General features: G+C 45.6%; 1 protein-coding gene across 1 annotated transcript in view; it reads left to right on the top strand.

Moving 5' to 3' along the window:
- Positions 1-26,662, top strand: part of CCDC68 (coiled-coil domain containing 68) — a 219,396-nt gene that overhangs the window by 59,295 nt on the left and 133,439 nt on the right. Inside the window, exons 2-3 of the mRNA XM_078674823.1 lie at positions 2,197-2,336; positions 8,009-8,095. Coding sequence (XP_078530949.1) covers positions 2,211-2,336; positions 8,009-8,095 — 213 coding nt within the window. The 5' untranslated portion in view covers positions 2,197-2,210. The remainder of the gene's footprint in view (positions 1-2,196; positions 2,337-8,008; positions 8,096-26,662) is intronic.

Here is a 26,662-nt window from a genome sequence, read left to right as displayed (position 1 = left end):
TATCTTGCTCCATAGATTAACATGGGGGATGCTGGCTACAGTGGCTTCCAGTATTTCTTCCCATAGGAACAAGATAGGGCATAAGTATCTAGTATCCCTGAACTAAGAATTTAATAATACATCTTTTAGGAAAGGTTGTTTTTAAATCCTGTGTTTGAGAACAGCACTTTTAGAAAGTTGCTGTTCTCTTGCCTGACCCTTCTGTGTGCCTGGTCCTGTTTGTGTGTTGACTGTCTGGTTTGAGAGTGACAGGGGCTGGGGATTCCCCAGGAGGCTGGCTGAGTCAGCCCTAGGCTGAATGACTGCATTTGCAACTGGAGTGGTGGGAGGAGTTAGCACCTGGGCCTGAATAGGGCTGTGCCTGCCTTTCACAATGCTGGCTCCACCTCCTGCTGGGCGGCTAACGACCCTGCCCCTCACTCTGAAAGGAAAGAAGAAGCCAGCAAAACAAAGTACTCTGGAAATACCCAGAACTGGTTCAGACCGGGCTCAGGGCCCACATGCACAGAGAGAACAAAGACTTTAGGGGTATAAGTACAGGACCCCTGACAACAGAAAATTAGATCATCCTGGAATCAAGAAGGAACCTCTGCCAAGCAGAAAGCTGACTCTGAAGAAGGAAGACTGTCCTGCTGTTGCTCTGCTAGACTGACCTGCTGTTGCTTTGCTGCCAAGGAGAGGGGAAGGACTTTGCTTGTGTGCTGTGTCCCCTGTCTTGAAGGAATCTCCAAGGGCCTAAGAAGAGCTGGCTCCCTGTTCTGAAGTCCCAGGAACAAAAGGACTTCACCCCCAGCTTCCCTGAACTCTGCTGAGAGAGTTCTGTCCTTCCTAGAGTGCTTGATCCAGTTGTGGGGCCTCTGGAAGTTGTACCTGTGCTGGGAAGCTTGAAACTAAGCTTGACAGACTTTTGCAATTGAAAAGTGTCGCATCGCTCACTTGCGGAGCGCATCCCCGACAGTGCGAGAAGTTTCCCGCCGCTACGAAGGTCGAGACCGTCGCAGCGCCTGACTCCGCTGCCAGAGCCGTCGCATCCTTCGTTTGCGGGAAGCATCAGACCGGTGCGGGAAAATCGAACATCGCTGCGAGTGTCGTCGCAGAGCCTGTCGCCGCTGTGTGAGATTGCCGCACCGCTTGCTTGCGGACCACATCACGTCGCTGCGAGCATAGTCGCAGAATCATCGCATCGAGGAGCTGCGAGAGAGAGGATCACCGCTGGACCGCGCATCGTCACCTCGGAGATCGTCGCAGCCCCTACGAGGTCGTCGCATCGTGCCTTTGCGAGAACAAACCTCCTACGGAACCTACGCACCGGAATCCATACAAGTGGCCTTCCTCCCTATACAGACCGGATTCATCGCAACACGCCCGCTGCTGCAGCGGGGTTGTCGCATCGCCTCCCCAGGGTCTCAGGAGCAACGCATCGCTTGTCTTCCACCGCACCAGCTTCTGCATTTGAACTTTGTTGCAACTAAAAGGTACTGTGAGTAAACGTGACGCAACTGTGAACTTTTCACGCATCTGTGGATTATTCTATCGCAACCTAAAGAATTTTAACGCAACCTTAAGAACTCTTTTGAAACCATATTCTTGAACTGTGTATGTTGGATTTTTGTCGTTTTGGTCTTGTGTAGTTTAGATTAAAATACCTTTATTTTTCCAAAATGTTGTGGAGTCAGTTTGTGGTGTTTTCACTGTGTTACTGTGAGTGTTGGTACAAATACTTTACGCATTGCCTCTGGTTAGCCTAGACTGCTCGTGCCAAGCTACCTAGAGGGTGAGCAGGGGTTATCTCCTTGCCCTGACTAGAAGCAAGGGTCCCTATTTGGACAGTGGTACCTACCTCTGCCAACTAGAGACCCCCAGTTCTAACATGTACTTATTACAATAACGCATTTGAAATATTTTAATGAATATTAAGAATTTCCACAATCTGTATTAATGTTGTGTCCATCAAGACTAAATAAAAGCTCAAAGTAAAAGGAGGAATCTCAAACATAAAATAGGAAGAATGGATATGTGGAAATTCTAATTATTTTATAATAATGTCCCTTTATGTTTTAACTGCAGATGTACTTTCCAAAAAAGTCTCAAGCCAATGAAATGAAGCCGCAGCTAATACTTGTGGTTTCACAGCGTGTGTTGGTGTTGACATGTTTTGGCAAACACAAGTAAAACTGTGTTTATTTTGTGGTGCAGGTGGCCAATTTGCAATGGCAACTATGCCATTGGCTGAAAATGGACTTATGAAAAAAGAACTCGATGCAGAGGAAAATTCGATCCTTTTATATGGATCCACCCCAGCACAAATCAAAGAGGAAACTGAGTACGTCAAAAAGGTAAAATAAAAAGCAATGGCAACATTTTTATTTCAATGTGTTTGTAATTGCCGCACATGATTAGGCCTTCATTGTATCATAGAAGTTTGTAGAAAAAGTCTCACATGATGGCTCTGTTATGTTTGGAATACCACCCTCTGCTCTGAGGTTTTAATACATATTTACTAGTAAAGAGATCTGTAAAAATGAATTAACTACGATTTTTGTGCAGAGGCATAATACAAAATGATGGGGGCCCAGATCAATCAATTTTTACAAAGTCTTAGCCTCATTTACACATGGTTTGATCCAAGCAGAACCCCGGAGGGAGCCGGGTTTCACGTTCCAGATTTACTCTGGAATCACTGGCGGATGTCTCTCTGTTTGAAAGTGTGGAGGGGAGAAAACCATTAGCCAATTGTGCATTACCGTTCCAATGAACCATGACTCAGAAGAATCACACTCCAAATCCAAAGTTTAGTAAGTTTATTAGAAAGCCAAGAACAGTTGGACATACAAACACCTCAAGACGAGGGTGTAAAAATACATTGGAACTCGTACAAAGCCAAACCTATGGGTGAAATGAAGACGGTGCAGCATACGCCGAATAAACCATTCCAGAATCAGGACACAAAAATGACTGCTCTGATATTGAAAGTCCCCTTCATTGGAGGTTCGTAGGTAAAAAGCATTAGTCTGTCCCTGCACTAAGACTATGTGACATCCCTACTTAGCTTTTCCCCAAGGCAAGGTCTGAAAAGGTGTCGGCTCGTGAAGGCTTCCTCGGAAGGACATTCACGTTGAATGGGTCAAGAATCATAAAGTTACAGAGCTCGTTCTAAGATGCTCTCGTTCTCATGGCAAAAACAGAAGTCCCCGGACTCTATTCCTAAGTCCAATAGATGAACCTGTAAGAGACGTCCCGCAATGCTACGCAACATCACCCCATCCATGCAAGCCCCTTCCTTGTAGGTAACTTTCCATGCAGCAACGATGCTCCCAGGCCTTGCCTCGATTACTTTGATTCCCAGGCTCTCTCCGGTGAGAAAGAACACCATCCCACATTATCAGCACCACCGTTCAATGTATGTTCTTCGCCCTAAGCCTAACTCCTAAAACAGACATTATTCTAACTAACAAGGATGAATTTCTCCACCTGCAACAGAAACGTGAGAAAGAGCAAGTTCTGAATACACAGGAATTTTACTAGAACCCTAACATGAGAGCGATTGGGGAGAAATACATCTTAGGCCTACAGAATTCAGCCAACAAGAAACAGCACTTTTATTTCATAAGGCACATACATAAATGAACATCCTTACTGTGCACATTTAAATCAATGCATTACATAAGCTCTGCAAGTAAACGTTTTCCTCTAATCACATATAAATACAATGTTGATTTTCTTCATATTTCGCACTGAATTGCACTGAACTTTTCACATTATTACAGTACACGATCTAATGACACAATGTTAATGAAATAAATGATTATGCACCCCTACAAATGACAAAGCAACTGCGCTCTATCACCCCTTTAGCCCCAGAAACATAGGTGGCACTTACTACCCTTGCAGACACATAAGATGATAGTTGAAATGGGACTGGTGCAGTCAGCAATGATGCTAGATCCTGGAAACGCTGGTTGATATTAATGAATCTGTTCAGCCATTATCCACAAACATTAGTGGATCGCTGTGTGATAGCCAATAGAATGATTCTTTATGCCATCCCATGTACTATGCAACTGTAGAAATAAAAAAAAAATCCCAAAATGATTTAATGCGAAATGATGAGTCTAGGCATGTATATAAAAAACAAGGATATTCTAAAAATTGAAACGGTAAAAAAAAATGCATAAACCAAAAAAAATGGAAAAGGTGTGCTGCAGATACAAATAAGTAGAATGTGGAAAAAAAATATAAGAGATGCTCATGCTTAGCAGTTCTCAACCTAGTGCCTAACAAAAAAACAGGTGCAGAAATAGGAGTGAGCAGGAGTCCCACCATATGGCCATTACTTCTATAGGCTATGGCCTCAGCACAGCTTTTGATCACAAGGTGGATTACTTCATACCCTCTTGCTAACCCCCTGCAGTGTGTTGCAAATGTCTACATTCAGAAGATCAGAAAGACTAAATGAATTTGGTCCAATTTTCTGGATTTGGTAAGGAGGCATAATTGTTAATTGTGGTCATAATAGGAGATCTATCAGCTCTCCTTGTGAACGTGGTGGCTTCTCTTATGAGAGCACAAAACATGAACCTTTGCATGTTAGTGCACCTTTTGTAAGAGTAGATCATGGCTCTACCAAATAGAATTTACTGTTTATAGAGTAGCCGATGATGTTAAAGAGTGGAAATGAAAAATCTCTGTTTGTGGCAGTACTTATCAGAAGAGACTTGCAGCGCTCATCAAAGACCTGACCTGTGTATATGTAAGCAAAGGATACTCATTTATTTTATCTGCTTCAAAACAAAAAGAGCAGCAGAAGGAGGTGAAGGTGCAGAGAATTTCCCAGATTTTGGGAAAAGGAATTTTCAGAGGGAAAGGTTATGTCTAAAGTAGTACTAGGTGAAATTGCTGAAAATAGCAGGCCAAAGTCATTGGTAGAAGAAGCAAGGTCCAACATAACCTAAGTGTTATATTCTTTCTTTTGTACATAAATAACCAAAAAGCATTAAATTAGTCCAGTAAGTATCAGGACACTTTTCTATTGAAAGATATTGATGAAGCTATTGGGTAGGTGAGAAAACTAGGTTTGTGTCCTAGTCAATGGAAAGTCAATCCTTATACATATACAGAAAGCTTTAGGTAGCTGGTGAACCCACTTCCCTATCTAGCTTACGCTTGGGGAGGGAGGAGGCATTACTGTAACCTTGAAATTTATGGGGATGGAAAGTGGAAAATGCTTAGGCCTTTTCATATGTCAAAATGGCATCCAGCAGTTGTATTGTTTCATAGGAAAACTATTTAATAGAACACCAATACTGAGAAACAATTTAACCTAAACTGTTTCATGGAAATTTGCAGTTTGAATGACATTTCCCATCTCTTAGAAACCAATTCCTAGAATCTTTTTTTGTACCCCAAAATTGGCTTTTGCATGATTCATTTTTAAGGTGTGAATGCAATGGTTGTAGGTTTTACTTACAATTTTGGCCGAGGGATTTAGCTATACTTAAAGGGGTGTTACTTTGGATTATATATTTCACACTGTCAGACCATTATCACCCGGTCACAGTCCTTGCCCACTAAAGATTCTTTACTACACCAAAACTCCACCCAGCTCTGACACACAAAAACTATTTCTACCCTTAAACTCCACCCACTCATGAGGCCTAAAAATCCATCATCATACCCAACCTGCACCTAAACTGACCTCTAAACACCACTCATTTCTGAATCCTAAAACCCATCATTACCCCTAACCTCCAAACATTCCTGAACCTTAAAAACTCCTTTCTATCTCTAAACCTCACTGCCCATTAAAACTCCTCACCACAGTTCCATAATGCAAAAGTTGGGACCTCCTTGCAGATTTTAACATTTATTGACCTTGGGCTGAATGGAGGCCCCTTTAAGAGGATCATTGGGCACTCTGAATGGTTGAGGTCTCCTTGCACTTCAGGGCCAGCTTTACATCCCAGCCCCACCACCCCTCAACTCGGGCCGCACTGGCCATAACGGGCACTGGGCATTTCCCCGGTGGGCCGCCAGGGTGGGGGTGGTTTTGGACCCCTGGAAGGCCGTTTTTCTTACCAGGGCCAGTTTTGCAGCTGCCGTGTTTTCCATGCACACCCCCTTTCACCCCCATCCCACCTGCTCCCAGAGGGCTGGTCCGACCAATTGCCAGGGCCAGTTTGAGTTCCCAGTCCGGCCCTGCCTCAAATCCACCCAACCCAAACTCGTTAAAAACCTCACACCCTAAAACACCACCCATCCCTGAACCCTAAAGACCCCTCACCATACCTAAACCCCATCCACCCCAGACCCCTAAATCCCCCTCATCACCTCTAAATCCCTGATCCCTAAACAAAAAACCTTTCTACATCAAAACTCCACCCATCTCTGAACCCTTAAACACCTCACAACCCTATACTCCACCCATACCTCAATCCTAAAGCACGTTCTGGCCATAATTTCCAGCCATCCCTAACCCCCAAAATGCCTGAGCACCCCAAACTCTGCACATCCCTGAACCCTAAAAATCTCTCAATATTCCTACACTTCACCAATCCCAGATCCCTTAAAAACCTTCATTACCCCTAAATTCCACTTATTTGTGAACCCTAAAACCCCTCACTATCCCTGAAACCTGAAAACCCCTTTCTACACCAGAACTCACCCATCCACTTTTATTTCTCATCTAGGGTTGTCAATTTCATATCTAGAAGTTCAAATTATGCTTTCACCCATAGGCTTTGTGGTTTTCCATATTGTGTAAGCTGGAGACAGATTTTAACTGTTTATTCATTTCAGGTTGCTTGGCCCTGGAGTATGTGTCAAGGATTCCATGTGTAAAGCATATAAAAAGCTGGTTGGAATGGTTAGGAAGGCAGAGTTTTTTTCTAATACAGAATTTATGAACTCCTCTATGGACAATATGATCAAAATTATATTTTTTTGAATAATTGATGGAAGAAAGGTTTTTATATGAGTTAATTAAGCCCACTGAATAGGGTTATACTGTGATTTCCACCACAAATGATATTGAACCATACTAATCAATTATTGATAATGCTGCACACAGATTTCTCTTAACATGTTTTAGGCTAAACATTCATCTTCTACACACCTTTTCAAAGAAGGGCCTATGAAATGATGATATGCAATTATGTCCATGTGACAACCGCTCCAAGCAGTCAACTGTACATGTAATGTTCTTTTACCATTTTTATATGTTGCCTATGAAACGCTTGTTAATACCATTATTGCAAAACCATTACAATTTAGACCTTATAGACCATGTATCCTCTATCTGCAAAAACGTCCATTGGATTATTATATTCTCTAGTGGCTAGATTTTACAGTGTCTATTCAAATAAGGAATATAATGTAAGAAGTTAATGTTAGAATTCTATTGTTTTGTTAATGTCTGTTTATAAGCTTTCTGATGTCTTATTTAAAAAAACATTATTGACTGGTTTTGTTGTATCTTTTACGTTTTTATCCCAAATAAAGAATTTTAACTGATGTGCAGATTAATAATTGATCCGTAGTGCTGGAGAAGTCAGTTATCAACTTAATGGAGCATTCCACATCTGTTACCACTGCTCCTACCATGAGATCCCTGTAGCCTAGGTGTAACTTTAACATGTTAAAGAAAACCGCCCCTTAACAATGCATAAAGTGGTGACTATGAGGTCAGTGAACTCCTTTCATTGTGTTGTAACAGAGGACTTGCTGTCATCCAACTAGTATGACCTTTTGTGGCATTTGTGCAGAAAAACTAAGGATATGCTGAAATGGGCTACGGAAGAATGCAGTGGTATTTCTAATGCCAAATCTAAAATCCTTTTGGAAGCTGAAAAAATACATTTTGTGAAAAAAAACATGGTTTCTATGCCATGCATAGACTGACACATTATCAGAACTGAAAATGTGGCACAGCAGAGTTATGTATTGCATGATTATTGGTTAAGGTTAACAGTAGGTGCTTCTTCTAGTAATTTCTAGATCTCTTTTCTTCTAGATACGAACAACACTTGAGAAGATACGAAATCAGATATTTAAGGACGATATTGGAAGTGTAGCCACAAATCACAAACTTGATTCTAAGGTAATTGATGCTGAGCAATTCTTTTTATTTGAATCATACATTGGAGTTTTGTCTCATTTATGTTCCAAAAGCGAAGGCAAAGAAAAAAAACATAGTAAACTGCAGCCTGAGTATTAATAAGCTTCACACAGGTAAGCAAAGAAAAGTGTGCCCAGAATGTAAAAAATATGTTGCTGGTGCATTGATGCAAACTGGTGAAAATTAAAGTGATCCTTGGAGGAATTGGAGGTTTGATAAGTTTCCTCTTATTACGTTCTGTCCATGAGTTCATATACCTTTAAAGAATACATTGTTTTATTCAATCCTTGAACCACTGATCCATACTTAGTTCACAAGACGATGCAGTGCATGCCAAAGCCCTCCCCAGACATTGAGGTAAACCATGGCCAGGATGAATTATTCCACTGGGAAAAATGGCTTCCTGGACTTTTTTCACACACAAAATTGACCAAGACATTACATTTTGCCCTATAAATCCCAAAACAATAGATAACCATACATCCAGGGGATTTCAGTTAGCCATCTTCATACATTGATCTGTTCAGTTATTCACATTTTACATCTGCCAACTGCAGTCTACTGTGTGAGGCAGTGGGCCAACCCACTTCAGCAACTGGCTCCCATCACTGCAATAGGTGGTATTTTACTCTTAAATTTACCTGAGTCCACAGACAAAAGAATCTGTCTTCTTATCTATGCAGTTTTATATAGCACAGTCATGGCCCAGGGCATCAAGGAACTTTATAAAAAATTGAAGAAATATTAGTCCATGAACAGAACATGATAATTTACTGCAAAGTTAAAATATGCATTAACATAGGAACAAAATGAGGAGGAGAAACATATAATACAAGGTACAAGAAGATTGACTAGAGTGTAGTACTAATGGCACTGTGATGCAGAGGCCTAAACAGACATGAGAAAGCAATGGAGTGGAGGTAAAATATAATAGGCAAAATAAACATTGGTGAGGGGAAGCAATTTTAAATGTATAAAATATACAGAACCAAGGGGCATGTATTGGGTTCGACCATATATAAGTCATAAGTGCCAATTTGTTTGGAAAAAAAGAGCTTGAGATCTTTCTTGAATATAGCCAAGGATTTGATGGTGAATAAGGCATATGCGAGAGGAGTTCCAGACTTTGGTAGCATTGTCTCAGAAAGATTCAGCCATTGTGCATTCTTCCTGAATGTAGGAGGTACTAGGAGAAATGTTCTCATGCTTCAAACACAGTGTAGACCACCTGACAGGATACGTTTGTTAGTTAATTATCAGGGAATGCTGTCATTAATGAGGAGCTATTGAAGCGCAAGTAAGTTCTGTGTTACATGGTCACATTTGCTGCTTCCAGTGGCAACATGTTCTACTGCATGCAGCACTGCTTTGAGAGATGCAAGGTGAGTTTTGGGAAGGCTCGTCGGGAGGGAATTCCTGAAGTCAATTCTGGACATCACCAGAGACCAAACCAGAGGCTTTAACTCTTACTCTGCAGTGAGCAACAAATCTCCATAAAAGTATCAACTGGAACCAATTACTCTTAGACATTGGGTTGATTTTGAGATTTAAGGATGATTCTTTTGACCAGACTGACAATCCTAGATTTAGCACTATCAATAAAATGGGGTTTGCAGTCAAGGATATTACCAGAATGTATACAGGGTTTAGTTAATTGGCATGAGATGTTGAAATAAGGAGGATGTTAGAACTGGGGCTCTCTAGTTGGCAGAGGAAGGCACCACTGTCCAAATAGGGACCCTTGCTTCTAGTCAGGGTAAGGCGGAACCACTCTTTAGATAACCCCTGCTCACCCCCTTGGTAGCTTGGCACAAGAAGTCAGGCTTATCAAAGGCAATGTGCTAAGCATTTGTACCAACACTCACAGTAACACTGTGAAAACACCACAAACTGACTCCACAAAAGTTTAGAAAAATAAAGGTCTTTTAATCTAAACTACACAAGACCCAAAACGACAAAAATCCAACATACACAATTCAAGAATATGGTTTCAAATGAGTTCTTAAGGTTGCGGTAAAGTAATCCACAGTTGCGGCACGTTTTAGCCAACAGTACCTTTAGAACATTAAGGAGAGAAATTGGAACACCTCTAAGCGATAGTCTGACATGTACCCATCTGCCATTAGTATCAGATTCTTGGGAAATAACAGTGAATGGGAGAGATCTATGACAAAGAATTGCAACACCATTGCGCTTACCATCACCCTGTGAGTAAAAAACATCACCCACCCAACCTCTTTTAAGCTTAGCAGATTCTACATCAGAAAGGTGAGTCTCCTGAAGAAACGCAATGTCAATGTTCAATTTGGCTAAATGAGATAAGATGCGCTGACGCTTAATTGGCGAGTTGATACCCTTAACATTCCAAGAGGTTATATTCAAGGACATAACATATGCAGTAAAGTAATCACTATGCAATAAATGAAATCAAGATAAAAAGCCATAAATAGAAGCAAATGAAGAGAGAGAAAAGGTATATGAAGGGAAAAGGAGAGGGAAGAGAAAGAAACGGGAGAAAAAAAGTGTGCATACGGGAAGAGAAAAGTGGAAGGAAGTGAGAAATACATGAAGAACAGGAGAAGAAGAAAAAGGAAGAATAGAAAAATATAACCTGGAAAGACGAAGTCATGATAACAGCACAACCAAAGGAATTGAAGCACACAAAAAGAGCAAAAAACCATGGGGAAACAAGGGAAGGGGAGAAAACAGCGGATGGACATACTCACAAGAGGAGGAGACGAGGAGGAATCTGGGCAGAGGGAGCCATAGAGGTAAGGCAACACATCCGAGGACGGCTAGGCGGTAAACCGGGGAAACATCATCAGACGAGGAGGGAATCCTGTAAAAGCAAGGAGGGGAGATGTGAGACAAAATTACAAATCTACATCAAGAGAGAGCAGAGAATCAACAACTGTTTAAGCAAAAAGGAGTAACATTCAAGGTAAAAGAGAAAACAAAAGCATGAGCAAACATGAACAATGCAGAGATAAACAAAATGAGAACTCAGCCAGGGCGAGATGACGAAGGACCAGAAGAATCCATGGCAGTGGTTTTGTGTGCATTGATGAAGCTCTGCAGTCTCTCTGTAGGCGTCTTGTTGTAGGTGACTTTGAACAAGCAAGGATGATATAGGCCATATCGGGCACCCATGGAACGAAGGTCATCTCTCATGGCAAGGAAGGCCTTCCGGCGATTTGCAGTGGCTTTAGCATAGTCCTGAGCGAAGAACAGGGAAGAACCTGCCCACATCAATTTGGGAGAAGCTTTAGCAGTTGTGAGAACCTTCAGAAGATCAGTGTACTCCAAAAAATAAAGGATAACACCTCGAGGACGCTGTGACGAGGAGGTGGAAGTGGGAGGGCGACCCAAACGATGAGCACGCTGAATATTAAGATTTGTACCTTCTGGTAGGTGGAGCAACTTGGGGAGAAAGGACTTGAAAAAAGTGATAGGGTGTGCACCCTCAAGACCTTCTGCCAGGCCGTAAATACGAAGGTTGTTACGTCTGTTTCTGTTTTTCAACTCCTCCATCTGCCTCTGGAGAGTATCCACCTGTGAAGTTAGATGAAGAACTTTGGTGGTAGTTTCTTGGAAAGAAGCAACTGACTGCTCAACCGTGGAAACTCTTGTTTCGATTTGTGACCAGCTGTCATTGAGAGCTTGAAGCTTGATATTAGTTTCCTCCATGAAAGGACGCAGAGTCCCAATCTCTTCCAAAAAGGGGCGGAATGATCGAATCTCCTCCAATAAAAGTTCCATGGAAACAGGTGTAGATTGTTTGGGTGGTGAAGGAGGGTCCTTTTTTAGTCTCTTGGTGGTGGATTTCCCAGATGATAACGGAGGAGGATCCATGGTAATATCAGAACCAGAAGAGGTGAGAGAATCCTCCAGTTTAGAGAGAGCAGAAAATACTTTGGAGTTCTTCACGAAAGCCACCTTTGTAGTCGATTTGGAGGGTGAGCGCGACATGGATATAAATCGCCTCATAAAAAGAAGCAGATAAGAAAAGAGGGAATTGCGTAGCACTTACTATCCACACAGAAGGGTGAGAGGACGCTCTGTAAGATGAAAAATCGTCCAAATAAGTCTATGACATAACCATTTGCAGTAAATGAAGAAAATCATCGATGGGCACTGTTGGAACCTGGGATGACAGGTCACCTAGGGTAGCCTGGCCTAGGGTAAGACACAATTACTAGAGGCACATGTGCAAAGGTTGCAAACTACCCAGCAGTAACACCACGCAATAACACCCAAAAATGACGCCACACCAATGTTTGGGAAAATACGAGCTTGTTTATAAAAATATACTTTGCTCTGTGGTCCTTTTGAAATCTCAGTTTAACACATTACAGTTTGTCATGAAAAGTTTAACACTCCAAGAGTTGCCACAGTTTGACATTAAACAGTTTCCCAATTTACTACACATTACATTCAGTCATAGGTTTTGTAATTTCCTTAAATATGGTTGGAAAAGTCACTCTACTTAGCTCTATGAAGTTACATCACAGTACCATGGCTTGAAAAGAAACAGTTTACTCAATTAACCTTTTCCCACCATTCAACCTGAGGGATTGATGAGCTTTTCCCGCTTTATTTGCTCTGTATAAGCTCCTTGCCAGCTCTGACAATGGTAAAAGACAAGGGGGAAGTCTTGGAAAAAGGATAGTCTGAATAAAAAGGGGGAATCTCCTGTGTGAAGACTGAAATCTTAATATTTCCTTAACAGAGTCTGGACAACATTCCCCAGCACTAGCCCATCTCTGATTCTGTCAAACGGAAGTCTTGTTCCCTTGCAGGAGACTCCCTGGCCTCCAACTTCCCACTCTCACCACCTCCTTACTTGATTACAGTGCATCACAATGCAGGGGCCCCTGAGGCCGGTATCTCTGTTCCACAAGGAGGGAGAGGAACCACTCTCCTCGGGCGCTCGATGCCGCCCTCCGCCCCTCCCCTCCTACTCAAGGCCGCTCCTCGTCGAGGCCTGAGTGGGGGAGAAAGACCCACAAACCAGGAAGCGCCGATGCGCACTTCCCGCCACTTCCTGGGGGTCCGTCTATCCTCACAGAACAGCGCTGATCTCCGCCGTTTTCCTTCACAGCTGTGCGCATGCGCGAGGGACTAGCGGCCCAGTCCGGAGTCTGCTCGGCCCGCCTGACGCGGGCAGCGTCTCCCCGGTGAGCCTGCTCGATCTTAGGCCCCTCCTGCTCTGGACAACTAACTCAGATTAGAGCGCGCGCAGTAGCGCTGGATGCTGCTCAACCAGCCCCCTCTTCTCCCTTCAGTCGGCGGCGCTGCCACAACAGCGCTAGCGAAGCCCCAGGGGTCCCATTCACAGCGGAATCGGCTATTCACCAGAAATCCCTCCACTGCCTCACAAGAGGGACAGGTGCTTCGTCTGCTACACGACTGGTAAGGGCCCACAGGGTCACCAGGGCATTAGCCTTCTCAGAACTGGACAAAGGCTGATGATGGAAAAAGGGGGGGGGGTTTGAGGGACACTCTTCAGAAGTCTCTTCAGCTGGGCAGAGGACTGCGCTCCACAGCGCTGCAGTCTCCTTCTCCTACGCACACCCCTTTACCTCTAGCTTAGGGGATGGTCAGGCGCCCAGGGTCACCAGTAATCCTATACAGCGGGGACAGGTCAAGTAACCCAAGGAAGGACGGGTGGTGAATCAATAGGTTAACCCTCTGACTATCCTACCCCCACCTTCTGTTACAGCCTGACCTCCAGCTGACTCTCTCTGGTAAGACAAAATGGCTGACCAGCATTCCGCCTTTTATAGGCTGACCCTCAGAGGTCCAGAAGGGACCAGAAGGTTCTGGAATGCCCTACTCTATCCTATGGGACATGTTCCAGGTAGGTCAGTTATGACAGTTGGTAGCCACCATTTTGTGACTCCAACTATATTCCTGTCAGAAAAGGCCTCTAGGCCTGAGGTGAAAAACTATGGGGGGGGGGGGAAGAACACCTATCCCCTAGACCAACACCTTGAAAAATCTAGTGGACACAAAAATTAATAAGGGCATGAGGGGCAAAAAGAGGACAAAATAAATAATAAATTGGAGGGACTACGCAAAAAGCCAGACAGGTCTAACACGCGTCCCCCCCAGCTGAAAGTGGGGAGAACTACCCAACCCCTTGGGAGTCCTCATCACTAAGGCGGAAATACCTGGAGAGTCCGTCTGCATTGGCGTGGTCCACTCCAGGCCGATGTTCCACCCGGAAGTCCATTCCCTGTAGGGAGATGGACCACCTCAACAGTTTGGGATTCTCCCCCTTCATCTGCATTAGCCAACGAAGGGGGCGATGGTCAGTCTGAACCAGGAAGTGCGAGCCAAACAGGTATGGCCGCAGCTTCTTCAGAGCCCACACCACCGCAAAAGCTTCCCTCTCAATTGCACTCCACTTCTGTTCCCGGGGAAGCAGTCTCCTGGATAAGAAGACCACAGGTTGATCCAGGCCCTCTTCATTTAGTTGCGATAACACTGCCCCAATGCCATGTTCTGATGCATCTGTCTGGACAATGAACTCTTTGGAGAAGTCTGGGGCCCTCAGGACCGGTGCTACACACATTGCCTGCTTCAACTTTTCAAAGGCTTGCTGACAAGCCTTCGTCCAAACTACCCGTCGAGGTTGTTTCTTTGAGGTGAGCTCCGTGAGGGGCGCTACTATAGTGCCATACCCCTTCACAAAGCGACGGTAGTAGCCTGTGAGGCCCAGGAAAGCTCGGACCTCAGTCTGTGTCTTGGGGGGTTCCCAGGCCATGATTGCCTCAATCTTTGCCTGCAGGGGCTGCACTGACCCCCTACCCACCAAGTGTCCAAGGTATACAACCGACCCCTGCCCAATCTGGCATTTGCTGGCCTTGATTGTCAATCCAGCCTGTTTCAGGGCCTGGAGAACTGCTTGCAAATGTTGCAAATGGTCCTCCCAACTGCTACTGAAGACAGCAATGTCATCCAGGTAGGCAGCAGAGAAACTCTCCAGTCCAGAGAGGACCTGATTCACCAGCCGCTGAAATGTGGCAGGGGCATTTTTGAGCCCAAAGGGCATCACACAAAATTGGAAGTGTCCCTCAGGCGTGGAGAAGGCTGACCTTTCCTTTGCTCCATCTGTCAAGGAGATCTGCCAGTACCCTGAAGTGAGGTCAAAGGTACTTAGGTATTGGGCAGCTCCTAGCCGGTCAATTAACTCATCTGCCCTAGGGATTGGATGAGCATCAGTCTTTGTAACTGAGTTCAGTCCTCGGTAATCCACACAGAACCTCAGTTCTGGTGTGGTGCCTGGTGGGGCGGCTTTTGGCACTAGCACCACCGGACTGGACCAAGGGCTGTTGGAAGGTTCTATCACTCCTAGCTCTAGCATCTTGGCAACCTCTCCATGGATGCTAGCCTTCACCTTGTCTGACAGCCTGTAGGTCTTTGACTTCACTGGTGGGCTGTCTCCTGTGTCCACATCATGGGTACACAGGTGGGTTCTTCCCGGGACAAGGGAGAACAACGAAGAGTACTGCTCCAATACCTGGCGGCAATCCTCTCGCTGCTCAGGAGTTGGGGATGGGGAGAGAATCACTCCCTCCACCGACCCATCCTTCTCTTGAGATGAAAAGAGATCAGGGAGAGGCTCGCTTTCTGCTTCCTCGGCACCATCCGTCACCATCATCAGGATGACCTCTGGCCTCTCATGGTGGGGTTTGAGGCGATTGGCATGCAGCACCCGTAGGGGCTGTCGCGGGGTCTTGAGATCCACCAAGTAAGTGGCCTTACCCTTCTTTTCCAACACCTCAAATGGGCCTGTCCAACGATCTTGAAGGGCACTTAGCTCTCCAGGTTCCATCACCCACACTTTTTGGCCAGGCTACAACTCCACCGGGTGAGCATTTTGGTCATACCACTCCTTCATTACTGCCTGGCTGGCCTCCAAGTTATCAGAAGCCTGCTTCCACAACTTTGCCATCTGGCTCCTAAAGGCCAGCATGTAGCTCACCACATCCTGAGGAGGCTTCCTGGGAGACTTTTCCCATCCATCCTTCACCAGGCTGAGAGGTCCACGCACAGGGTGCCCGTACAACAGTTCAAAAGGGCTGAAGCCCACTCCCTTCTGCGGCACCTCTCTGTAGGAGAACAGCAAGCAAGGCAGGAGGACGTCCCATTTCCTCCGTAGGCTCTCAGGCAGACTTCTTATCATGCCCTTCAGGGTCTTATTGAACCTCTCTACCAATCCATTCGACTGGGGGTGATAAGGAGTGGTGAACCGGTAAGTCACTCCACACTCCTTCCACATCGCCCGCATGTAAGCTGACAGAAAGTTGGTCCCCCTGTTGGACACAACTTCCTTGGGGAATCCCACTCGGGTAAAGATTCCCATCAGGGCCCTAGCCACCACAGGTGCAGTGACAGTCCTCAGAGGAATGGCCTCTGGATAACGTGTGGCATGATCCACCAGAACAAACCTGTGACCAGCTGTTGTTGGTGGATCCAATGGCCCTACAATGTCGATGCCCACCCTTTCAAAGGGGGTGCTAACGACTGGAAGTGGTTCCAGGGGAGCTTTCAGCTTCACTCCTGTTTTCCCACTGGCCTGGCAGGATACACATGTCCGACAGTAAGTGTTGGACGCCACTTTCATTTGAGGCCAGTAAAAGTGGAGGACAAGCCGAGCAAAGGTCTTGTCCTGGCCTAAGTGTCCTGCCAAGGGTATTGCATGAGCCAATTCCAGCAGAAAGGCTCGGTATTGCTGCGGGACTACCAAGGCCCTTGATGAGCCAGGTAAGGGTACCTTGGGTTCACTGTAGAGGAGTCCATCCTCCCAGTAAATATGGTGGTGTCCCGTAGCATCACCTGCTGCCTGGGCTTCAGCCTGACGCCTCAGTCCCTCAAGGGTAGGGCACTCCCTCTGCCCCTTACAGAATTCCTCTCTGGTAGGTCCTCCCTCCACATGCCACTCAGCAGGGATGGGTAAATCCTCCAGAGAGTCTACTTCCCCCTCCACGGACTCCTGGTCCACCACCGCAGGTGGCCGATCTGTCACATGGGGCGTGGAAGCCGAAGCAGGCTCTTCCTGTCTCCGGGTCTGTCACTTGGCTCCAACCAAGGCGAACTCCCTCTTCGGGTAGTCGCAGACCGTGTGCTCACACATGCCCAGTCAGGTGTACCCAGCATCGCAGAGTGCGTCCGGTATTCCACCTCTCTCCAAGTGTTGTGCTCCATGTCATTCCCCAGCAGACAATCAACTGGCACGGCAGGGCTTACGGCAACTCGAAGTGAACCTGCAACCCCTTCCCACTCAAAGGGAACCTCAGCCACTGGATAGTGGCCCATTCTGCCGTCAGCCATCGCGGTGGGGTGGAGTACATTGGGAACCACCTGCTCTGGAGACACCAGTTGACTTCTCACCATAGTCATACTGGCTCCTGTATCTCTCGGAGCCTCCCCTCTCTGGCCATTGATGGTGACCCACTGCCCATACTTTGTAGTATTTGGGGGCACCTGGATCTTTGGAACCATCTCCCGCTCTCCCAGGGACACTAAGGTGATACTCGCCCACTCACCCCCCTTATCTAAGGGCAACTCCTCCCCGAGCGCTACACTAGCTACTCCCGGTGGTTTTACTCCGGTGGGAGGGGGTGGTCTCTTTGGGCATCTGACATCTCCCTTATAATGTCCAACACCACCACACTCAAAACAGTGGAGAACCCTGGCTGCTGGCTTTGGCCAGGATTAGGGTTTCTGGGCGGGTTTACCTTAGGGGTGAAACCTATTCCCTTTCCTTGGAAATTGTTTTGGGGACCTTTAGAGAACTCCCTCTTTTTATCTCCCCCCTCCTTCTTCTGAGGGGCGCCCTGTCCGGCCTTTTGGGAATCCCCTCCAGTCCCCTTTGAGGACACCCGGGTACTTGCCCAGATGTCCGCCTCCTCTGCAAGCTTCCGGGGATTGGTCAGTTTGCTGTCCACTAGGTGTTGGCGCAGCTCGGGAAAGCATTTCTCAAGGAGGTGCTCTTTAAAAAATAGATCATACAACCCCTCATAGTCCTTCACCTCGCTGCCCTTGACCCAGCCCTCTAATGCCTGTCGTGCATAATCAAGGAAGTCCACCCAGTTCTGAGTGCTTAACTTGTGGCTCCCCCTGAACTTCTGGCGATACCTTTCTGGGGTAAGCCCAAACTTCTTTACCAATGCTAACTTCATGATGGGGTAGTTGGTTTGCTCCTCTGGTTCCAGGGCCAGCAAGGTGTCCCGACCAGTAGGAGGCATGTACCTATACAAACCACCCCCCCAGTGCTTCTCCTGCACTCATGGGCTCTTAAGGAGACCTCATAGGCAGCCAACCACTTGGCTATGTCATCTCCCTGACTAAAGCTAGCAATAAGGTCTTTTGGCAAATAGGGTCTGGACTTGGCTGTTTCTTTGGATTCGCTGCCACCATTTATTACAGGAGAGGGCCCCCGTTGCAGGGCCTGGAGTTCCAACTCTTTCAACCTGAACTCGTGAGCCATCCTCCGCTCCTCTTTCTCCTGCTCCAGCTTAGCCAACTCCCATCTCAATTGCCTTTTTTCCCTCCTGTCAGTAAGCTCGGCTTCAGTTAAGCTTCCCCCAGAGGAATTACTGCCCTTCCTGGAGTAGGACACTGGTCCTGGGATTAGGTTTTCCCCCTCAGAGTGGAATAATCCTTCTATCTCCTCAACCGTGTCCCGGTCTGCCCCTTCATCCTCCTCCTTCCCTTCTTTGTGTGCCTCCACCCAAGCCCTTAGACTGGTCTGGAGTTCCCCCTTCTTGGCACCATGCTTAAAAAATACCCCCATTTTCTGGCAGAAATCTTTCAGCTGAGCCACAGAATAGGTATCTAGGTTTTCTAATGCAAACTCCATTTTGAAATAGGCAAAACCAGATTATACACACCAGGAAATTAGAGTTGCAAGGGCAACCTAAAGCTACCTCCACCCAGCACCAGGAACAAATTTGGAAAAACAAAAAGACAAATTAGGAGGGCCTCTAGGAGAAAACTCCTGGTGTAGGCTAGTGTATTACGTTTAATTACTACTGAGTAGCTGCAACCACAGTCAGGATCCCACCGCTAGACACCAATATGTTGGAACCTGGGATGACCGGTCACCTAGGGTAGCCTGGCCTAGGGTAAGACACAATTACTAGAGGCACATGTGCAAAGGTTGCAAACTACCCAGCAGTAACACCACGCAATAACACCCAAAAATGACGCCACACCAATGTTTGGGAAAATACGAGCTTGTTTATAAAAATATACTTTGCTCTGTGGTCCTTTTGAAATCTCAGTTTAACACATTACAGTTTGTCATGAAAAGTTTAACACTCCAAGAGTTGCCACAGTTTGACATTAAACAGTTTCCCAATTTACTACACATTACATTCAGTCATAGGTTTTGTAATTTCCTTAAATATGGTTGGAAAAGTCACTCTACTTAGCTCTATGAAGTTACATCACAGTACCATGGCTTGAAAAGAAACAGTTTACTCAATTAACCTTTTCCCACCATTCAACCTGAGGGATTGATGAGCTTTTACCGCTTTATTTGCTCTGTATAAGCTCCTTGCCAGCTCTGACAATGGTAAAAGACAAGGGGGAAGTCTTGGAAAAAGGATAGTCTGAATAAAAAGGGGGAATCTCCTGTGTGAAGACTGAAATCTTAATATTTCCTTAACAGAGTCTGGACAACATTCCCCAGCATTAGCCCATCTCTGATTCTGTCAAACGGAAGTCTTGTTCCCTTGCAGGAGACTCCCTGGCCTCCAACTTCCCACTCTCACCACCTCCTTACTTGATTACAGTGCGTCACAAAGCAGGGGCCCCTGAGGCCGTTATCTCTGTTCCACAAGGAGGGAGAGGAACCACTCTCCTCGGGCGCTCGATGCCGCCCTCCGCCCCTCCCCTCCTACTCAAGGCCGCTCCTCGTCGAGGCCTGAGTGGGGGAGAAAGACCCACAAACCAGGAAGCGCCGATGCGCACTTCCCGCCACTTCCTGGGGGTCCGTCTATCCTCACAGAACAGCGCTGATCTCCGCCGTTTTCCTTCACAGCGGTGCGCATACGCGAGGGACTAGCGGCCCAGTCCGGAGTCTGCTCCACCCGCCTGACGCGGGCAGCGTCTCCCCGGTGAGCCTGCTCGATCTTAGGCCCCTCCTGCTCTGGACAACTAACTCAGATTAGAGCGCGCGCAGTAGCGCTGGATGCTGCTCAACCAGCCCCCTCTTCTCCCTTCAGTCGGCGGCGCTGCCACAACAGCGCTAACGAAGCCCCAGGGGTCCCATTCACGGCGGAATCGGCTATTCACCAGAAATCCCTCCACTGCCTCACAAGAGGGACAGGTGCTTCGTCTGCTACACGACCGGTAAGGGCCCACAGGGTCACCAGGGCATTAGCCTTCTCAGAACTGGACAAAGGCTGATGATGGAAAAAGGGGGGGGGTTTTGAGGTACAATCTTCAGAAGTCTCTTCAGCTGGGCAGAGGACTGCGCTCCACAGCGCTGCAGTCTCCTTCTCCTACGCACACCCCTTTACCTCTAGCTTAGGGGATGGTCAGGCGCCCAGGGTCACCAGTAATCCCATACAGCGGGGACAGGTCAAGTAACCCAAGGAAGGACGGGTGGTGAATCAATAGGTTAACCCTCTGACTATCCTACCCCCACCTTCTGTTACAGCCTGACCTCCAGCTGACTCTCTCTGGTAAGACAAAATGGCTGACCAGCATTCCGCCTTTTATAGGCTGACCCTCAGAGGTCCAGAAGGGACCAGAAGGTTCTGGAATGCCCTACTCTATCCTATGGGATATGTTCCAGGTAGGTCAGTTATGACAGTTGGTAGCCACCATTTTGTGACTCCAACTATATTCCTGTCAGAAAAGGCCTCTAGGCCTGAGGTGAAAAACTATGAGGGGGGGGGGGGAAAGAACACCTATCCCCTAGACCAACACCTTGAAAAATCTAGTGGACACAAAAATTTATAAGGGCATGAGGGGCAAAAAGGGGACAAAATAAATAATAAATTGGAGGGACTACGCAAAAAGCCAGACAGGTCTAACAGGCACGCAGCCAGAAAAACAAAAAAAACAACAAAAAAAACTGCACTGTAGACTGAAAAAGCCCAGAGTGCGGAAGGACAGCAGCCTCTATTGAGAGACATGAGCCGTGAGGATTGAGGAAGAAGAGTAGCTATGCAATGACCATGCAATTGGAGTCAGTGTAATGGGATACAGCGAAGCCAGCAAGGAAAAAGAGTATGCAGGTTACGAAAAATGTAATAAATGAATTGCGTAGGATAGCAACATCATCACGTATGACAAAAGAAGGTCACTGCCAAAACCTCATGAGGAAAAATGAACGACCTTGCACCAAAGAACATGGGGGATAGAACAATAGCTGGTCAATTCAGAGGCTTTGGTTAGACAAAGATACACCAATGCGCCATAAGCGCGTTATCAGGAAAAGGTCGTCAAAAGTGAAAAAAGCTACGCATCCAGATATATGCCTTGTCATGAGGAAACTTCTTCCAACAAGTTATCATCAGGGCGTATGAGGAGGCATTTGAAAATAACAAGCCAATGGTTACAGTAATGCAAAAGCAGCAAGTAATCTGCTACAGATGCAAAGCGGGTAGTCAAAGCAAAGTAGCTTAATGTCACTTAAGGAGAAGTACAATGAGGAGTACTTTTAGCCAAAATTGAGGGAGGTAACATTGGAGCAATGTGGTAAGGCTCTGAGAAAAAGTGCGTGGCGCGCCAACCTGCATAAAATGGCGGCCGCGCAAAAATAATGAAAGTCCAGAACTCACTTCATAAGGCGTCGGGCCGCTGAGGTGTGAAAAGGGGCTCCAGACGTCATGCAGCCGTTGAGGAGGGGACACGTAGACAGCCAACCTTTAAACTTGAGGTAAGAAGTGGAGCGCTTGCAACCTGGTGAAGAGAAATCAGCGCGCCGGCTGATATAAAATGGCGGTCGCAAGTACAGCCTGAAACACCGCAAGTAAATTCTGCTTGCATATGCGGCAGAAGAAGTCGTCAGGTGCCGCGGAACAGAGCTGGGATGTTCCGACGACAGAAACCAACCTCCATTGGAAAGAGGGCAGCAGGGAAAACTGAGAATCCCCGGAGTCGCCGCGGAGCCTCACTCAGGCGCCGCCATTCCTCCCGGGCGCCAAGCCACGCCCCAAGTACACACAATTCTACTGCCAAACTGAGCTTCAACAGTGCATGACCTAGACACCTGCACAAAAAGGTTTAAGACACAGTTAAAAAGCGTGCTGCAGGTCGATATCTAAACAAGGTATATCTGAATAAATTAAGTTAGATGCTTCCCCAGTGCTACAACTTACATTAAGGAACCTGCCTTTGTGGCATGATGCGCAGGCACTGGCACTGTTCCCCTGCCCGATTCCAGGCAACCGTGGAATCGGGCAGGGGAACATAGTTGTGTGGTGTGTATCAGATGAAGTAGGTCAATACAAAATATGAATGAACGTCAAGCGTAGTTGTGGAGGGCCCTTGGGGAAGGGGGGGAGGGGGGGAAGACGTTCTACATCTAGTCTGAATTTGATGCCCTTTGACAAGTCGCCACTTTTGCCCTGCTTCCGCAGATTATTGTGGGTGACGGCCCAGCTTTTCTAGGTATGGCATGGTCATTGCAAACATAACAGTGGCACAAAGTTGCACCTATCATGAAACATGCTGAAACACGCAATGTAGCTGAAACTCGCAACATGAAACACATAACATGAAACGGGTGATGCGAGAGGATGCTCTTGTACAGCACCGAAGCAGGACCGCGTCAGTATCACCCTCTGCTGTACATAAAGGAAGGAGGTTGCCATGGAAAGTGCCAGCTGGAAGTCTGAGCCTGCAGCCCTGCTCGTCACAGTGGGATTGGTGTCACTACAACGCGGTTTTTTACAACGCATTCCGTTACATCGGAATTTTTACAACGCAGGATCCATTACATCGGATGCCATTACAACGCATGGCATTACATAGCAGATGCTATTACAACGCATGGCATTACATCGTAAGTATAGGTAAGTATATCTTTTTAAAAAAAATGTAATTAAGTTAATTTAATTAATTTAATTTAATTAATTTAATTAAAATACATTTTAAAATAGTAATTAATTTAATTTAATAAATTTAAATCTATTTATTTAATTTAATTTTAATAAAAATTGTAATTTTAATTAATTAATATAATGAAATTAATTTAATTTAAATATTTTTAAACATTATAATTAAAATAAATTAATTAAAATATTTAATTTAATTTAATTAATTTAATTAAAAAATGTAATTAATATAATTAATTTAATAAATATATTTTAATTAATTTATAAATGGTAAATATAATTGAATTAGCCCTAAGCACAAACCCAACCCTGAACCCTAAAACACCCCTGTACCCCAAAACCCAAACCCTACCCTGAAACCTAAAAACACCCCTGTACCCCAAAACCCAAACCCTACCCTGAAACCTAAAAACACCCTTGTACCCCAAAACCCAAACCCTACCCTGAAACCTAAAAACACCCCTGTACCCCAAAACCCAAACCCTACCCTGACACCTAAAAACACCCCTGTACCCCAAAACCCAAACCCTACCCTGAAACCTAAAAACACCCTTGTACCCCAAAACCCAAACCCTACCCTGAAACCTAAAAACACCCCTGTACCCCAAAACCCAAACCCTACCCTGACACCTAAAACACCCCTGTACCCCAAAACCCAAACCCTACCCTGAAACCTAAAAACACCCTTGTACCCCAAAACCCAAACCCTACCCTGAAACCTAAAAACACCCCTGTACCCCAAAACCCAAACCCTACCCTGAAACCTAAAAACACCCCTGTATCCCAAAACCCAAACCCTACCCTGAAACCTAAAAACACCCCTGTACCCCAAAACCCAAACCCTACCCTGAAACCTAAAAACACCCCTGTACCCCAAAACCCTAAAACCTAAAAACACCCCTGTACCCCAAAACCCAAACCCTGCCCTAAAACCTAAAAATACCCAAACACCCCAAAACATATACCTCAGTACCCCAAAACATATACTCCTATACTCATACTTATTTAAAAAATTACTTAAATTAATAAATTTAATTTATAATATTTAAAAACATAAATAAATATTTTTATTTATTTTTATTTATAATTAATAATAATTAAATCAATTATATAATATTAAATAAAATAAATAAAAATTATATACTTACGATGTAATGGTATGCGTTGTAATACCATCTGCTATGTAATGCCATGCGTTGTAATGGCATCCGATGTAATGGATCCTGCGTTGTAATAGCTGCGTTGTAACAGCATTACGACGTAAAAGTTGCGTTGTAAGTGATACACACCGTCACAGTGTAATCCCCGGAGCCTGGCGATGGCAAGTGATGTGATGCATGCACCGAGAGCAAAGGATGCTCTGGGCTGGAGCAGTCATCACTGCAGCAGATACAGGGAACTACCTCAGCATCCGAAATACATGGAAGCAGTTCCACACGCCACATTCGGGAACAATTAAGCGGCACACAGGCAGAAGGGCAGACTGGGGCTGAGGTCCCGATTGGACTGTGAATCTCGCATTTCACTTACCAGGTCAGCTGGCAGGATCCCCGCCGGTCCTTGCTCCCTCCAGGCACTCGCTTCCTCCTCACAGGGTCCCCTGGTCCTGGCAGGCGGATGCTGGGCGCTCCAGGGCGAGTGGCCTTGAGTCTCCTAGTTAATTCCTCCTCGTTTCGCACGGAGTCTAGAAGACCTTGGTACCCATTCTTGGTCACAACAAGCAGAGGTCAAAGCCGAGCTTCTCTGAGCTGATCTACAGCCATGGTTTCTCTGGCACGACAATTTGGGAGAATCAAACTCCTCTCTTTATAATCGGTTTCCAGACATAGATGTGATTTAGTGTCTCAGTCTGAATTCGTGTTCTGGGTGTTGCTTCCTTTGAAGTGCCCGCATCTCTGTACTGCCCTTTGGCAAAGAAGCATTCTGTCACAGCAGGAGTTACTCCAACCTTCATAGCCCCGCAACAGCCCACAGGAGTGACTACTGATGTATGCCTAACAAAAAGGTTACAAAGGCCCCAGCCCTCCTCTTTATGATTCTCTGTCTCTGCAACTTTCCCCTTATCATTCCCATCAACTCTCTGACAATGTGCCAAGGACACACTGATCAGTGACCTTTCCAGAATCGGAGTCTTTTGAAAGCATATGAGAGCCTGTTTCTCCCTTCCTCGTGTGTCGCCACCCAGCTCTCACGAACGTTGGCAATCCACACACCTGTCGGGGATGGTTCCTCTGCCTTCATCTACCTTTCCAACGCACTAAGTTTCCAATATGGAACCTACAGACCTCTCATGTCCTGAACCACACACATTCCGGCATGCACATGTTGAGCACTATTACAACAAGCATTGGCAATACCAATAGGTCGTGTGGGGGGGGGGGGGGGGGGGGGGGTTGGTGTGTAGTAGTAAAGAGTAGTGTTAGGACAGAGTGCTCTTGTGTAGTGGTTTGCAGTATACATTTGTAATGAAAGACTAGATCATTTTTTTTATTTTATTTTTATTTGTTCTCGCATTTGTGAAAGTTGGACCTCTTGGCGTTGTAAATTATATATATTTTTTTACTAGAGGATTCTAGAGTACTAATAATGGATGGGGAATTAAAGAGAGAAACAGTTGCAGCAATATCTAGAGGACTTCGGATGAGGCTAGAGAAACCGGTAGCAGCACTGTCTATAGAACTTAGAATGAAGAATTACTGACTGGAAAACAGAAGCAGCTAGCAGCACTGCCTAGAGGATTCAGAATGAGGAAATATCACTGGGAACGGAAACATTTTAAAAAGTAAAAAGGTTTTCCTGTGTTCTCCTTTGCCTGTACTTCTCATGCAAAACGGTGTTCCAAACATAACTCCTAATTAAGACAAACTTGCTAAAAGTATATTGATATACAAGGGAAGCTTGCACAACTAGTGCAAGGATTTTTAGGACTCTGGGCAAAATAGCATTTTCACATTGGAGCACTCCATGCATTTTTCTCCCAGCATTGGGAAAACCAATATGGATGGCTTTCATGTGATTAACTACATTTATGCATGTAATTAAAACTGCAAAGCATATAAACAGCATCTGTGAATACCTGTGTTCACATGCTATGGCACATCTCTCCTTTCTTTTTTTTTTTTACCAGTTTTGATCATTTCTCTTGACTCTTTCTCTGTCTCCTCCCCTGTACTTTGCTGATTTTACTGCACTAGCCCCGACCCAAACCCCTCTGTGTCATGGTATATTCTATTGTAATGTTATTCATCATTGGCTTTTGACCCACCTCTCCGCCGTAGTCAGTCAAGGATAAGTCAATTATTGTAATTGCATTTATATAGCGCTTACTAGCCCTGAGGAGGTAGTGAAGCGCTTTTTGGCGGGTAGCATGCTACTCCGAAACCCAAACAGGATTAGTAGGGGATTAGTATAGGGAAATATGAAATTAATTTGAGCGGTGGACATGTTAGTCTGTTATTTCGATTGA

This window comes from Lissotriton helveticus, chromosome 2_1 (genome assembly GCF_964261635.1).
Source record: "Lissotriton helveticus chromosome 2_1, aLisHel1.1, whole genome shotgun sequence".
Lineage (NCBI taxonomy): Eukaryota > Metazoa > Chordata > Amphibia > Caudata > Salamandridae > Lissotriton > Lissotriton helveticus.
This window is presented reverse-complemented; position numbering and strand designations above follow the sequence as displayed.